Source organism: Echiichthys vipera (genome assembly GCF_963691815.1).
Source record: "Echiichthys vipera genome assembly, chromosome: 12".
NCBI lineage: Eukaryota > Metazoa > Chordata > Actinopteri > Perciformes > Trachinidae > Echiichthys > Echiichthys vipera.
Genome location: NC_139837.1, coordinates 14,727,914 through 14,745,423, shown reverse-complemented (window position 1 = coordinate 14,745,423; position 17,510 = coordinate 14,727,914). Strand labels below are relative to the sequence as shown.

The window sequence follows — 17,510 nt, the reverse complement described above, 5'->3', positions numbered from 1 at the left end:
CCTAAATAAGGAAGTGGGCTGTCGCTCATTAAAGATTGAGGATCATGGAAACGGTTGGCTAGCGAGGCTCATCTTTAATCTTTAAATTCATACATAAGAGGAAAAAAACGCTTATTCTGTTGACATTTTAAATCAGGGTAAGACCTATTTGTGATTTATCATGATGACAAACCGGTCGAAGCACACTTTAAATGCGTAACAATGGTAGAAACATTAGGTTAGACACATTTGGCTATAGCTAAGTATGCTGATGTGAATTCAAGCTAAGTTTTTTTTAATGTGCTTAGTATTTGGGAATCTGCGTAGTTTTCTCACGAGTATTCCTGTTTTAATGTTGCAGAAAGAGCCAGGACATAATCGATATTGGGCTAACACTTACTGATGTTTCCCTTTGTTCTTACTTTAGTCAATTACACAAGAATGATTGACGACTTCGAGAGCCAGCAGGTCCGATCCAGCGGTGAGCTGTGGACCGAAATCTGCTCCAGTTTGCCGGAGGCGAGAGCTGAAGCAACCCCGGAGATCAACACGGAGTTCAGAGACTCATTCCAGCCAGCAGCACGAGTCGGAGTGCAGGTCAATGGACTTTCTAATGGGACAAATGCCAACTCTACTGGTGCCAAATGGGAACCCATGGAGGATTCTGAGATCTATATAGCCAGTTTAGGTACATGCGTCTTTCCTGCCTAATGTCACTTTGACAAACCCTTCTGATTATACCATCCAACGTGCATCCTCCCCATCAAGTTGTATGGGAGATTGTAGGAATTATAGGGACAGTCCTAACTCTTACTACATGTATTTCCTGACATTTTATAGACTGAATGATTAATCGATTAACTAAGTATAAAAATTGTCCATTCAATTAAAGACGTTAATCTTTTAACCCTAGACAGTCCACTGATATAAAGATAGCCCTGACTGTTGCTGAAAAAAAACAACACACAAAATGATCACAAATAGATGCTAAATGACAACAAGAATACACAAAACGACCAAAACTGACCACAAAGAATGACTATAAGGATGCAAAACAACCACAAATAGATGTTAAATGAATGAAAATAGACATAAAAGACCACATAGAGACAATAATGGTAGCAAAACAATCACAGAGCTGCAAAACAACTAAAAATTGATGTAAAATGCCCACAAAGAGAAACAAAATGATTAAAAGTAGACTCTTTGTATTTGGGCGTCTTGTTCCTACATACAGTGGCGGGGCAAGGGTCCTTTGGGGCTCCAAGCAAGAAATTTGTGGGGGCCCCACCCCATCCCTCCACAGTGAAAAAAATTGTTTTTTGCACACAATTTCTGGGACATTTGATATGTATACTGAAAATAATACTTTAGAAGAGATTAGGGGTTCTCAAAGTGAATTTCAGGGAGGAACAGAAATTCTTAAAACCCTACGCCTATCAATAATTGTTGTAAATTAACTGACACCAACACAATATAAAATATGAACTTTTTTTATTACAAAAAATAGAAATCTGAATGTTGTTAACAATAAAATAAATACAAAAATAAAATTGACTGTTCACATTTCGGTCTTGATGGAGCTGATGACAAAAAAGAAAAAAAAAACAACAACAGGGTATATTTGTTATAAATAATCTTTAATAGCATGGGCTAATTACAGCAATTCTTGTTGCAGTTATTATTATTGTCATTGTTATATGTTCTCTATGGAAGTAAAAAAAAAATATTTAACTCACAGTCATCTGTGTCAGCAGTTGGACTTGATCTCTGATCATCGGTTGGATGTTCCTGCACAGGAGGTTGGAAAACCACTGTGCTGCTGGAGGTGGATGTTGATGGAACTAAACTCAAAAAACAACAACAGGGCATATGAGAATCTCTAAGGGCAGGCATATGATTATGTATGTGCACAGCATTTTCTACTACTACAGCTTAATACTACTGCCATGAAGAATATTAAGGCATAACATTATCAATTGTGGAATAATGAACTTACAGTTGTCATCAGGGATGGGAGGGGGAACATCATCCTTCCCTGGATGTGTTGGTTTTAAAAAAGACAGTAATGATCCTGAGGAGAGATGAGAGGGAAACATATTGTTAAGTTCAACATGTATTATGCACTTGATGTACTCTTGTGGTGGGTGCACATATCATATGTACTGCCAAACACATATTTCTCCCTTTCTGGCACTATTAAGTTCATCTCATCATTATGCAAAGCTTATCATAGAAGGTGTACTTTAGTATTACATACTACAGTGGAAACCGCTTATAGTGATCACGTTGGTCCAGAGCCAATTTGATCACTATAAGCGGTTGGTCGCTATAACCGAATTCTTATTACAGTATTTCACATTTTTTATGCAGAATATTATCTAAACGCCATTTATATCGTTTTTCAATGATAAGAATTGCACGAAACGAACCGTTTCAGCATTTACTGAATTTTATTATGGTTTCAAACACATTCGTTTCAAATGCTCCTTTTGAGAGGAACCATGCAAGTTATATTACTGCGCAGTGTGCAGACATAACTCATAAATACATAAATACAAATACAGTAACTTCTTCTGTGCGTCGGCTCTGCCGTGAAGCCGGTGCATTTTTTTAAAACAAGTCTTAAAATAAACTTTGAAACACTGTTTCATAGAACAACAACATAGAAGATAACAACGGCATCAAGAAGAGTTAAGCTACGTCTGTTTTGTGTTGCGGCTCCGCTGCGCCGCGTTAAGAAGTCACTTCACATGTTTCCATGGATCAGTGTTGTCTAACACCAAGTTCACTGGTTTTTCAAAACGATAAAAAAAAATCTGTCATAAGCCTTGAGGAGACGTTTCTCATCAGGTGGCAATGACTTCCCTTTTCCAGCCATGATTCGCGCGCTTGCTGCCGGTGTCAACTCCTTACATTAACTAGCTGTTAGCTCACTCGTTAGCTAGCTGTTAGCTCACTCGTTAGCTAGCTGTTAGCTCACTCGGCAGAAGCAGACGTCCAGCACGTTTTCATTCATAAAATGAGAAAAAAAATGAACACTATAAGCGGATTTCTCGATCACTATAAACGAATTATTTAAACAGCATTTGTATAGAAATGATTCTGTCCCAAGCCTTTTGATCCATATAAGCGGTTGATCACTATATCCGTGATCACTATAAGCGGTTTCCACTGTATTAGGCTGTTGTTGTTGTTGTTGCTGTTGTTGTTGTTGTTGTTAGACTGTCTGCCTCACTAAACTTTCTGTTGTTTTCTGCTGGTTGAGACTGGAGAGTGGTGCACATCTCCTCCTGCTAGCTAGCTTCATGTAGCTGTGTCATGTTACGCATTCGTCATAGCTTAGTTTTTAGCTTATTAGCCGCTATGGAGTCCGTGACAACACAACACAGTCAGTCAGAAAAACATAACAATGCACTTACCACTGTCTTACTTTCGTTTTTCCTCCCTTTCCTTCCTCTGTTTTTTCTTTTCTGCCCCGCTGGGATAACTCCTCTTCATCTTTTCGCAAGCGCGGAGCTCGGTGTAAGTGGGCGGAGCTCGGTGCTAAACAAACAATCAAACCTGCGGTTCGCGCTGATTGACACAGACAGCGCCGACGGCAGAAGTGACGTGGGGGCCCCCAAGGGGGGTTGCTACGGCGCTTTTTCATAGTAAATGCCCGTTGTTGTCGTTGCTGTGCCGTACATTAGCACTTGGGGCACCGGTCACTGGGGAGGATGCCCAAGTCGGGGCCCCCTGGAAGCCGGGGCCCCAGGCAATTGCCTGGTTTGCCTGTTGGCAAGCCCCGCCCCTGCCTACATAGACAGTGTGCGGGGCCTTTTACATGCCTGTGCCCAGGGGCCCATTGTCTCATAATCCATCCATGCACATACCACTGTCATGATGGCAACATAGCCCAAAACATTGGTATATTCCCACTGACACTCAACCAGGTCTGCACCTGGCCGTAGTGTGTGCTCTGTCAAAGTCATACCTTTTTCCGCCCCTGATCCTCCATTCATAAATGTTGAAATTTTTGATTCAAGATGTAAATACAGTGGTGTTTTTTTTTGTCTACATTTTTCTGCAGAAAACCGCTTGAAGAAATTAAAGGGCCAGTCAAGTGATGTGACCTCCAAGGACATGTTGCGCTCCTTGTCTCAAGCTAAGAAAGAATGTTGGGATAGATTTCTGCACGACGCTCAGACCTCAGAGCTCTTCCAAGGCGGTGAAATGGATGAGAGGTAGGACTGGGAGGGATTGAGTATGCTGTTACACACATCTGCCAGGACACAAACATTTGGTGAATGGTTTTCCCGCCAGGAGAGTGCTTCTATTCTTAATTTATTATTCTCTGAATTTACTAGGGTTAGTTCAATTTACTTTTCAAGACAACAGAAGTACTTCACGTTTTGTATTGCAAGGGTAACGCAGGTCTCCAGAGCTTGAAACAGACCTCTATTCATCTTAATACCTTTTTGTGCACCTTCCTTCCCTAGCGCTATTGAACACTTCAAGAGGTGGCTGATTCCCGAGAAGGTGGCCATCAGCGCAGAAGAGCTGGAATATCTCCTGAGGCCGTCTCAGAATAACGAACCAGCTGAACCAAACCAAACACAAAACGAAGAGGACACGGAGGGAGAGAGACACGACCCCGAAGAAGATGACACTCACAGCCCGGAGAAATGAATTTTAAAATAGTAACACTGAAATAAGAACTAATTTGACATGCATTCAGTAGGGGTGACTTACCCCGTGCTCATTTTGAGCTGCATTATGTTATAGCAGTGGTTTGGCTGACGCTTTTGTTTATAATGGTCAAAGAGCAATTACAGTCCGTCATCCTCCTCCTCCGTAACCCCAGCAACTGAGTGTTAAGAACTTGAAATTAGAGGTGTCCTGTAGCAGAATAATTAGCATGCAGTCTGTGTAGTGATACCGATTATATATGTTAGAAGAATAGCTCTCTACTTCAAATGCGCATACAAAGGGCAATGAAGGACCATGTGAAGACAGTACTGTGTTGTAAATGAGACTCTAATGACATCTTGCAGACATTATTTTTCTGTGTTGAAAATGTGACATTGAGAGTAGGAATACTCTGTAATATATTCCTGCAAATATTGTAACATATTGTGTAACATCTTTATTTTTTTCCATGTTGATTTTACAAATGAAGTTTTAACCCATGTTTCAATAAAAACAAGTAGAATAGATTCTGGTCTTTTGTCTGCACATAAGCTGAAGCAAGGGCACTGTTATATTTAGAGGGATATCTGAGGTTCATTATTCTGTTATAAGACACATTTGTCTTTTTGAGGACAAATAGTAGTGAGCTATTTGCAAAGTGAGGACTGTTTAAGGGTAGGAAGTTGAAGTTTAGGAGTATATAAAGTTCTGTCTACTATGGCGCTTGATGTTAAAGCCCCTGAACACCCACACAGGTGTTCTTAGTTATTCTGGCTGATTAGACCTCTGCTTGGGTTGAAGGTGGGCGGGGCTTTGATGAGAATTTATGAGGTCATTAATGTCTGTCTTCCAATAAGAATGATACAGGTGTACTTGGTCCTGCTTTAACAGGTGAAACAAAGCTAACAGGAGACTCAGGTAGATGTCAATCAATCACAGTAGACACACCCACACATTTCTGAGAAAAGGTCTAATCAACTAACTGAAAACACGTGGTAGTCTCACGTTGCCAAAGCATAGTCCAGTGTGCTGCAGTGTGGTCTGGGAAGTTACATTCTGAGATGGAAAAAAACACTATGGGCTGTTTGTATTCCTTTAAACCAATCAAAGTGGTTGCCGCGCCTTACATCCGCCTACTACAAAGGTGAACCAGTTTCAACAAAAATCTAATACAACGTTCACAAAGTCAGGATTTTTTTGCAGGGCTGTTGCATTAATAGACTATTATGGTCACTAGACTTATGCAATACATTAGCAACTCATTTTTATTATGAATAAAATCAATTCAGCCTGGGAACATCTTATCAAACAGTGTTTCATTTGAATAACAGTAACCGTGACTTAATTATTTAATGTGAATCAATTTCAGTTGAGGTCTTTGACATGAAAACCTTCATTATCCTTCTGTCAATCTTCCAGGACCCAGAGGACTGAAGGTGTGAAATCAACTGAACGCACACAAATAAAACAGCATTTGTCCTCATTTTATGCAGAACAAATGCGGCCACTCATTATGACGTAATAAAGTGGAACTTACTTAACTTATTCTGGAGTAAAGTCAGTGACTTGCCAACTCTCAAGGTGTCACAGAGCCAAAATCTGTGGTAATAGCTCGACTGATGATAAGTCTGAAGCAGGAAATTGAAATTTGATTGACACCCAACCTTGATTAAAATGTAATTTCAATCTGTGGAAGGAGCTCAACCTGGTTTATCCCCTGAGAAAAACATATGGAGTAACCATTTAACCCTGGAAAAAAAAGAAAGACGATATAGCAACACATTAATTCAGTTCAGAGTTTCCAGTTAAATTCATTGTGGAAAGGGGTTGGATCTTTGAATGACAGTAAAACCCCTATACACTATCCAGTATCAATGGTGTGAGATACACACAACAAATTGTTAATTTATATCACTATTTATTTTCTGCTGCAGCTTCCCCATCCCCCTCTGTATATAGCAGCAACTACCAATCCCCTTCAAGTGGTAGGTAGGGGTCATGACCATGCACAGAGACCAGAGACAGAGACTCTAAAAGCAAAAACACAAAGCAACACTGACAATCTGACTGTAGAAAAGAGTGCATGGTGAAATATCTGCAGGGCTGATGAGGGGAAAGTGGAAACAGGTGTGTGGGGATTGGAAGGTCAGGTTTAGGGAATGGCTGAGAGGGGTTATTGCAGGGCAGGGGGGAGTGCCTGGATGTGAGAGTGGGGAGGTGGAAAAGTCATAGGGCATCGGGTAGACAGGTAAAGAAATGCAGTGATGGGGCTTGAGGAAGTGGAAATGTGACTGAAGAGAGAGAGAGAGAGAGAGAGAGAGAGGCACAATGTGGCAATCTTTACATGAAGCGCGGTATACAAGAACCCATATCAAAGATATAAGTGCAAGACCCATTTTCACCCAGGACAAAACATCAGAGTCGAGAGCGGGTGGTTTCGAACAAGACCCAAACAAAATACACTCAGTACATGAAATGAAAACCGTCCAAATGGGGCTTTAAACTTTTTTGTTGGCTGACAATAGAAGTGACTGAACAGTTACACTGGAGTCAGTTTTTCCTTCAGGAATTGGATTATTCAGTAATAGTAATATTTATAGTAGTAAAGCCTGGATTTCTGGGAACGTGATATCATGCATTTGTTGACAAATTGTACACAAGCCCAGGACTATTCAAAGACTTGTTTTGACATTGTAGAACTTACTGGGAGATCAGGAGGGTCTGTCCCCGCCCACTATTGAAGTGTAATGTGTGTAATGAGGTCCGAGTTATGAAACTAGACGGTTTTCATGTGTGGCACAAGAGAAAATCAAACCCAGAAATGAGCATGGACAGTTACGATAAAAATCCATAAAATGCTTAAAAATTCAAATTCTATTGTTTTGGTCTTTGGTCTAACTATTTATAATGTAAACAGATATTTAGAAATGAAAGTGAAATTCTGGCGCAAAATCATCCCGTGGTCCTTTTGGCCAGTACATCAAATGAGCCATCGAGACAGTTTTTTTCAAGTATGAACTATTAACGGAGAAATCCAGGAGAGGTGCTAACCGGACGTGGCTAACACTGATTAGTTGAGGCAGTACGGTGAAGGCATTAAAATGGCTTTTTTAACCAATAATACTGTTGAGAATAACACCAAACCTCTGGTGGAACAGTGGTTAGAGCAGTCGCCCCATGTAAAGAGGCTGAAGGTCCTTGAGGCAGCAGCTGCAGGTTTGACTCCGACCTGTGGCCCTTTGCTGCTCTCACCCTATTTCCTGTCTATCCTACATAATAAAGGCTAAACCTCTACAGTAGCATTATAACATACACATAAAACGAAGCACCAACCACGCACTTAGTGAACCCAGATTTTATTAAAAGAGTGTTTTGAAAGACTTACCTATGTAGTCAATTACCAAATGCAATCCAAAAGGAAGGAACCCATTGGTGCTTAATTTTATGTTTAGGGATACTTTTCATACTGCAGAGGTTTGGTGTTACTTTTTTTTTTTAGCAGTATTAGTGGCAAAAAAAACACTTCCAAATGTTAGCGATTCTTCCAGATTTCTCCATTAATAGTTCATACTCGAAAAAACTGTCTCCATGGCTAATTTGATGTATGTAAGTGCCCAAATTGACCATGGGATGATCTTAAACTACACTTTAAGAAATCTGTGGCAACAGTAATGGGACAAAAAGTGCCCAAGCGCTGAAACTGGCATGACAGAGCCCACAACTCCTTTGAATTGTTGGTTAAAAAAAAATGATTGCCATGTAAATAAGCATGGTGACAATAAAATGTCTCCAAAACAGATAATGCCTCCATACCTTTAAAAAGCATTTGGCTCTATTAAAGGTCCCATCATGTAAAAAGTGAGATTTCCATCTGTTTTATTTATTTATTATAAAGCCATTCAAGGTGCTATATAAATACTGTAAAAGTATCAAAATGCACAATCCACGGAGAAAGGCATGAGAAATCCTTTTTATTTTCCATGTCTTTCAGTTCACGGACATGTTCATTATCTTCTGAATCAGTCCTTCAAGTAGCCCTATGCTAATGAACTTTGTCTTGGATATTTTGCCGGTACTTGACAAATACTTGATCTATCACACAATCACACTGGCTCTTTCTTGTCAGCTCTTGCTCCAAGACTCACACTTCTTTAATTAGTTCTAGTGTTATGAATATTTAACATTTGTACTGCTGGTCAGCAATCGTGGTTTCTCCCTTAATGGGTCAATTTATGTTCTTTTCCCTAATGTTGTGTTTTCTGAGTGTGTTTGCCTAAGTGGACTCATTGTAAATCAGCTCTTCCACTCAGTTGACATGCTGCAGGGCATATTTAGGATCACATGAGTGACAATATAGGATGACAAATGTCCTAAAATGTGTCAAATCCAAAGACATATTATAAGTCTCAATAGGAAAATGATAGTGACTTAAAGGCATAGAAATACCATAAAACAAGACAAGGTCATTATAAATTCACCATTTAAAGCACTACCGTTCCCAAGAGGAGTATCAGAGGTGATTATAATGATTGTTCACTGGGGGTGATCGCAGACAAGCCATCTTATTGGAGGTGACTCACTCACTTTCTGCTGTGAATCACACAAGCACACGTCTTTTTCTCTGAAGTAGAGTGGGCTGCAGTGGGGAGGTGAGGCTGCACAACAGTGTGGCAGTGGACACAAACAGGTGCTGGACTTTAGAAGATGTCTGACTGACATCTCTCAGAGGTATTTTTTCTTTTAATTACCACTTTTTGAAAATGCATTCACTCTGATAGTTGTAAAATGGGCATCAGATTATTCACTAAGAATGGCTGTTTATAGACAAGATTAGGATTATGTTGTGTATAAAAGCCTGTGTAAGATTTATATATTGGAAAACAAGCAAACGTGTGTGTGAGTTTATGCATCAGTTGATCAAGTCATTGAAGGGTTGAATGAGCTGATACAGCAGGAGAAGAGCACCTGTTCCTTTGTTGCGGACATCTGTACTAGAAACAATTTAACCAGTCTTCCTTGGAAAATTCTATTAATTTAGCAAAAGAAGAGAAACAATATGACAAATGGCGTGGTCATCGGGTCTCAGCCTTTAAGTAGGTCATTAATAAACATTTAGTCCAGCTCTACGGCAGTTTGGGGAAGATTTGTTTAATTTAAAATGAAGCTTAAACATTTCTTCTAGGGCTATTTGGAATGGGGCTAATCTGACAGGATTTGTTATACACTGATGTTTGTTTATTTGTGTAGACTGTATAATTCTTTGTCTTTTTATGAATTAAACCGTCAAAATGAGGATGCTATGCAGCCAGTGATGGTGTCAAAACATTTAAAAATAACTTATTAATTGGGTTATTTTCTTATCTTGCTAATTAAACCCTAAATAAACCCAAATGCTTTTATTCTCTTCATTGCAGAAAAAGTAAAATAAATCAGCATTCATGTTCAGGATAACAATCTCTGAGACTCAATTTATGGTATTTCTGCCCTATATGGACAGAGCTAAGAAGGGGGAAAAGAACCGAAAAAGAAGCTCACATGGATTGGACGGATGATTGGTTACGAAAACCACAAATGTTTTCAAAAGAATGAGATGGAAAAGATTTGGAGAGGCAGAGAGAAACGAGAGGTGAAAGCGTAGAGTGAAGAGAAGCGGAAGATAAGATGTTATGAAGAGGAGGCAGATGAATACTAATTTCTCTCTCTCTCTTTCCCATCTCTTCAAATCTCCATATCTTAACACGACATTAATACCACTGTGGGTTCAATCAAAATACGGTCTGTTGTTATTATGACGTAAAATCATGCATCATACATGCGACATATGCAGCGGATATTTTAGACCACCTTTTCCTTCCTGACACATTCCCGATAGCTGAACTTGTGTGTCAGCCAATACTGGCCAATACCGGCTTCGATAATTTTTCAGGCTGAATTACGTGGTATCGGAATCGCTGCATAGACTTGCGTTCTTGCCGCAATTGATTCCAACATTTCTATCGGTATCGGGACAACTGTTGCAGGAGTTTATAAATTGTTTGTTATTCATTCTGTCTCTTGCAGCGATGGACTGGGAGACGTCATTCAACCGATCCAGGGTGAACTCTTCTACTCCAGCCTCTTCTTCATCTTCATCCATGTCTTCATCCACCTTCTCCTCCTCCTGCTGCTGCAACTCCTCTCTCCCCCTCTTCTCCACCTCCCCATTCTCGGCCCCTTCCTTCTCTGGCCTGGACCTCCTGTCTGACCTGAAGCCCGTCTTCATCCCTCTCTACTCTGCTGTGGTGCTGGTTGCCTGCTCCAGCAACCTCCTCCTCCTCTTTCTCATCTTGCACAACAAGAAAAGACACAACACCACAAATTTCCTCATCAGCAACCTGGCACTGTCCGACCTGGTCATGAGCATCTTCTGCGTCCCTTTGACTGCATCCTATGCTTTTGACGAGCGTGGATGGGTGTTTGGTCCCCACATGTGTCATTTTGTCACTGTCATGCAGTCTGCAGCTGTCTACGCAGCAGTCCTGTCCCTCATGGCCATCGCAGTGGATCGTTACGTGGTCGTGGCATATCCCATCCGCAAAAGAGCAGGGTGCCAGTTCTGCTGCGGTCTGATGGTCCTGATCTGGCTGTCCTCTCTTGTTTTATCCACTCCTACAGCACTACACACCGTCCACCTGGACCTGAGGGCCACGGGGCTGCAGATGGCCGTGTGTGAAGAGTTCTGGGATGGCCAGGAGCGAGGCCGCCTCATCTACTCTTGTTTCATTCTCTTCTTCTCCTACTTTGTCCCACTGGCTGCTGTCTCCATTTCCTACTGTGCTATATCCTACCAGCTGAAGCAGAGGACCATGTCAGGCTTGACGGCGTGTCAAGAGTTGAGATCTGCAAGGGCTGCATGGAGCAGACGGAGGAGGAAGACCTTCTACCTGCTGCTGGTGTCTGTTCTCTGTTTCGCCTTCTCGTGGCTTCCCTTACAAGTAGGCTACAGATGAACGGGAAAGAGAGAATGCAAATGAAAACACAAATAAATGCATTTTTAAATGTTCTTATAGTTGGATATTTTTAGAAATATGCGTAGTTGCTTTCTTGCTTAAAGCTAGATGAGAATATCACTAGATCACTTTAAAGGTAGCAAAGTGATCCATAATTCAAAATTTATTTCCCAAAATGTTGCACTATTCCTTTTACACAACAAATTCCAATGACTATTTCCTTGTATGAATGTTTTGTTTAACTTCACAGGTGGTGAATCTGATCCGTGACCTGGACACAGACTTCTCCATTTTAGGAAAGAATTACGTAAACATCATCCAGGTGTCTACTCACCTACTCGCCATGAGCTCCGCCTGCTACAACCCTTTTATTTACGCCTCATTGCATGACAAGTTCCTGTCCTACCTGTGCCACTTCCGCTTCCTGTCCCGGAGGAGAGGAAAAGAAAAGGACAGAGGTCAAGGGTCAAGCATCCTGACAATGTCGCACAGAGTGCAGCGCCTTCACACCTCCACGACTGTGGCAGATTTACAAGCTTCTACTGTAAATAACGTTATTCCTCAAGACAACTACGCTTAAATTGTTGTTTTGCTTGAATACGTCAAATAATGTTGTCGATGTTTTCCCAGCAATGACGCAGAGAATTTTCTTCGCTCCAAATTTGAATCTGAATCGTGTCAGCCAGGCAAATGGAGTGAAAATAAAATAAATTCAAAGGATCAGTGTGTATGATTTAGTGGCATTGAGTGGTTACGCCTCTCTTTCAAAACGTGTAGTAGATTCTACAGGGGCCTGCAGGGGGCTACTCTAGAAACATGGCAGGAAGAAGATGGTCATGTGTATAGGCTAACCCAAGATCTGCTCAAGTCTTGCGAGACGGTTAGCCATTGAACTCGAATGGTTAAGGCTTGTATAGGTGGCCGGGCAGAGAATCTCTCCAAGAGTTTGCAATCTAAGCTAACAAATCACAAACGTTCTTAATGTCAGGATAAAACATAATTATTAATATTATATTCCATTTTTATTTCCAGTGCTACACACTGCTCTTTAAAGCACAGTGGAATTCAAGCATCGCATTCACATGTCACGCTGTCATGTCTGGGTGGTATCTCAAGATTGGTCTCGCAAGATGGTTAAGGTTAGATGATTAAGGTTATGCACGAAAATCTAATGGTGCGTTTTTGCAGATCTACAATTATCATCCAGACACGACCATGTCACACGAAATTCCATCTTGTCTGACTCCAAGTAATGCGTTTGTGTTTTGGCTTGAAGTCATTCGGGCAATCAGAGTCCTGTGAGGAGCTACTGGCAGTTGAGTGGGGAGGAGAGAGCTTTGGGGTGATGACGACACGAGAGGCGACCACTCGTTCAAAACAACAATGGCGGCTCCTAAAGAGGTTAGTTTAGATGCCGCAATAGCATCAGTTTGATCAAGCTGGAGAGTTTTTCTTCACTGAGAGAAGAGAACAACACTGAGGGCTTTTCTCAATGGAAAAGATGTTTTCTCTTTTCTCCTTATTGGCGAGAGTTTGAGTTACAGATGGTTCATCCAATTATCTGCCAGGTATGTTTTGAAAGTGCCTGCCCTTTACCTATCAGTTTCTGATGACGCCTTCTCAGATACTGGTTCTGTGAAACAAACCCTCTGAGGAGTCAGGTTAGGGTTGCAAGGCTTTGATAAAACAGCCACAGTGTATATACCTGAACAAAGCAACAGCTCCAACTCTTTGACTGAATTTCTACAGGTGTAAAAACATTAGCCTGCTCTGATTTAAAGGATATATGTGTGATTTATATGTTTAACAAATGTAAACTGAAAGTCTATTTAGCACTGAAAAAATATGCTACTGTGATCCGATGTTACGTTAAAAGGTTTTTCTTATAGTTATAGTACTTTATATTAATGTATTAGAGTAATACATTTGATAGTTTTTCATCTGATTGTTGTACATATTTATTCTTGAGCGTTTCTAATACTTTATGGTATTTCTATGTATATAATAGCATGCTGTTCTAATCTAAATGTTTATTTGCCAATCCTGTCCTCTTTAACTGATAGTGTATATATATATTACACGTGTTTTATATTCTATTTTGTTTAATTGTATTTAAGTCATTGTTCTCTCTCCATTTATTTAATGTTGTGTGTAATGTAACAGGAACATGAAGAGTGTCTGTGTTAATGAATGAATAATGTGTTTCTGTCATTCTAGTTGGCCTTGAGCCTCTGGACGCTTTTCACCGTGTCTGCTGCCACCGTGATTTTTGACGTAATATGCAAAATATGTTTAAATGTCAACGTTTGAATAGTGAGAGAAAATGGAGCATCATCTGTGTTCACCAGGATATGTAAAAAAGTACGGACTGAATGAGAGAACATTTTAAGAATAGAGAGAAGAAGAATGATCTGACTTCTAAGTGAATACAAATGATAACAGTTAACGTCTTTTGAATTTGTTTTAAAACTGTGTGAAAATGTTTTATTTATGTGACTATAAGATAATTGTGTCTTCTTGAATCTGTCACACTAATCAAACTTTTACTTTTACAAAAGACGCTGGTTTAAATATTGTCCAAACTACCACTTGTGTATTACTGACATAGAGCAGCCACTTTCATCTGTAAACGAGCAGTCTGGTGAGTAATGCACCACTGCAGGTTTTCTCAACATTTTCTCATTTGTAAGTCCTGAAGTTGTCATGACTCCCGCCACTGGAGAGATGCCAAATTGTAATGAATGTGAGTATGGTATTCTTCTGTATGCTCCTCTTTCAAGAGCATGAATGGAAGTCCAAATTGATTATATTCTGCGTGTATTATGCTACATTTAAAATCTATATTTAAATCAAATCAACATCAAACAGCCATAGCAATCCCACATATTGTTTTTGTCAGTGTATGCCTTTCCAATTCATGTTTAATATGCCAGAGGTGGACTCCGGTCATCATTATCTCAAAGATGATCAAGATAAATGGTTGGCACCTGAGCTACATTTTAAGTGCCATATCAAAGTACTTCTTTCAATGTGGTATTTCTGTTTTTCTTTCTTTTTAATAAACAATTCATTCTAAAATTCTGTTTTCGCTTTGAGTGCAGGTGGATGAGGGAAACAATTTTAGCATAAAGTTAAAAAGAGTTATAAAGATTATGTGTGCAATTATACCAGAATATAGCTGCATTTGCAAAATGATCACCAAATAAAGTTCTTTTGTTCCACCTAATGGGTCTATATCTGTACATTTGTCTAAAAAGAAGTTCTGGGTGAAATATAAGAAGCCTCTGCACAACCATCCTGTAACATACCTTTTTTGTGAGATAAAATCTGAAAAATTAGGAATAAATAAGAATAAATTTAGAAGCATTGGGTGGCTTTTTCCAACCCGATCTCCAATTTAGCAGAGGACGATTGGGAGATGATATATAAGTTCACAACGGAAGATAAGGGGGAACTGCTCGCTAAATATTATATCCAGGAAGGGCAACTGTTGTCACTTCTGCGAATGGGAGCATGAAACAATCCACATGCAATACATTGTATGCAAATCACATCTCTACTTACGCACCCTGCCGTCCTCATGTCTGATTGTGTTCTGAACATCCTTTATGAAAATGCAAAACAATGTCTTCATATGCAAATGTCAGTGATCTTGATATAGTTAAGTACTAGTAGTTGTGTGCGGAGTATAAATTCAGCTGAGATGATGGTACTCAGTGTGGATTGTTGCCCTGAACTCTATGCATTTGTAATGCTCAGAAAAACCGAGAACTATGAAACAACAGGAGCAGAAAAACAGTACAAACCAATTCTTAAAAGACAATGGCGTTGTTATGATGTCTGCTCTTATTATCTGATGATGCACGAAAACAGCAAGCAACAAACGAGACAGTTCAACTTGCAATGCATTTTGAGCTGACAATTTACAGGCTTTCACTTGCTGTTGTATATTATTTTGTTCCTCTCTTGGAAAACATCGCAGCTTTACCTGGAGAATGCACTTTTGGCACAGGTTAAAAAAAAAAAACAGAAAACCCAGAACAATGAGTTGAAGCAAGGAACAGCTTCAGCGTTTCTTCTGCCTCCATGTGGAGAGAATTTTGCACAGACCAAAGAAAAGCAGAAGGACACACCAATCTTTCTGATTAAACTCTAAAAACAATCAGCTTTAACATAAGTCAGGTCAAGAGGTAAAGCCACTGTACATGTTAAGTTCACAGGAGAGTGGTGCAAAACTGAGAAATGAGTCAGTCTGTGGAAAGCCTTGTAAGGTGTGTAAATTAGACACGACAGGACATTACTCTTTGGAAAGTTCTGGCACATGAAAATGTTGGAGAGGCTTTGGGGAAGAGGCTTTTCTTTTAAATACAAACCCGTTGAATGGCTTTATTTAATTCAAAGCTTTAACTGTTTCCTGTTGTCAATGAAAGCCGTGGTTAACCAGATAAGCTAATTAGGTCTGCTGATTAGGTCGGTTTAGTCAAGTTGGCATTTGTGCTGTTATCAGTGGAAGAAGCTAGACATTTAAACCATTAAACCATTACCATATTTCTTTTTATCTGTCTATCTGTTACTTTTAGCATATTAAATTGCTGATTACATTTTGCATTTGTAAAAGCTGTTAGTGACTATTGGATTTCTCCATAAAATAGTTGATACACGAAAAAAACTGTCTTGATGGCTTATTTGATGTATGCAAGAGCAGAAAAAGACCATGGGATGATTTTGTGCCGGATTTACACTTTAACACACACAAAAAAATTATTTGGTTGTTTTTTTGTGTATTTCTTATTTATTTCGACATACCTGCTGGCAGAAGTACCCCCTTGGGATGCAAGTACCCCTTGATTAAAAGGACATGTGAATCCTGTACAGGCTGCCACTGCAGAAACCAGCAGGACATTCAGAAAAGATAGCAGCCAAGTCTTCCTTTCACACACACACACACACACACACACACACACACACACACACACACACACACACACACACACACACACACACACACACACACACACACACACACACACACACACACACACACACACACACACACACACACACACACACACACACACACACACACACACACACACACACAGCAGCTGGTGCTTCTTTCTAAATTCTTTCCACACACATTGCTCGCCCTTAAAGATGCAAATGATTTACCTGCTCGTGCCATTTAAAACCTTGTATCCTGACTGAGTAGAGCTAAAGGCCTCGTACGCATTCATCAGGCGCCTGATTACTGAAGATGTTACATGATTTATGTACCTTTGTGACGGCTTTCAAGATGCTCACTCTTGTTTTTCCTGCCATGATGTCACAGATAAATGGGATCATAATCATTTACGGTGGAAGGAGATGAATGCATTAAAAAGAAAGTAGACACAAAGTGAAAACCTTGTGGCAGTGAAAAGAACAGCGATTTTTGGTTTATATGGATACAATATTGTTATTCTGTGTTTTTTTATTTACACTTAAATGCAAATAAAGATAAACGGCATTCCTGAAAGAAAGGTAAGTTTGAGTCTCCTTGCCTTGCTGAAATTGTTAAAGCTGTCTAAAACAGAGGCACCAGTGGTAGTCATAGTCACTACAGGACTCTACATGAATTTGTAACAGCTACAAAACAAATAGACAGTCAACAGGTGTCTGACTGATGGAGATTTGAGAACTAGATGTTCTGAGATGGCCGATTGTTTGACTCAATCATGATAACATTTGAAAAGCCTTATTAGAAGCAGAAGTAGCTCAGTCCATAGTCCCTGTGTGGCCCATGAATGGAGTGTGGACTGGTTGGAGAGGTGCCAGTTCATCTCCTGGGCATTGCCGAGGTGCTGTTGAGCAAGGCACCATCCCCCAACTGCT

The 17,510-nt window shown here is 40.1% G+C and overlaps 2 protein-coding genes across 2 annotated transcripts; both read left to right on the top strand.

Moving 5' to 3' along the window:
- The first annotated feature begins 29 nt into the window (after positions 1-29).
- Positions 30-5,116, top strand: ccdc32 (coiled-coil domain containing 32). Its single transcript, XM_083923739.1, has 4 exons — positions 30-137; positions 407-667; positions 4,052-4,205; positions 4,461-5,116. The coding sequence occupies exons 2-4, from the start codon at positions 421-423 to the stop codon at positions 4,648-4,650; spliced, it is 591 nt and encodes a 196-aa protein (XP_083779865.1). The 5' UTR covers positions 30-137; positions 407-420; the 3' UTR covers positions 4,651-5,116.
- A 5,596-nt stretch (positions 5,117-10,712) lies between these two features.
- On the top strand, positions 10,713-12,219 carry prlh2r (prolactin releasing hormone 2 receptor; the record flags this gene model as incomplete). Its single annotated transcript, XM_083924584.1, has 2 exons — positions 10,713-11,624; positions 11,890-12,219. 2 exons carry the CDS (start codon positions 10,713-10,715, stop codon positions 12,217-12,219), a joined length of 1,242 nt encoding a protein of 413 aa, XP_083780710.1.
- Positions 12,220-17,510: the final 5,291 nt, after the last annotated feature.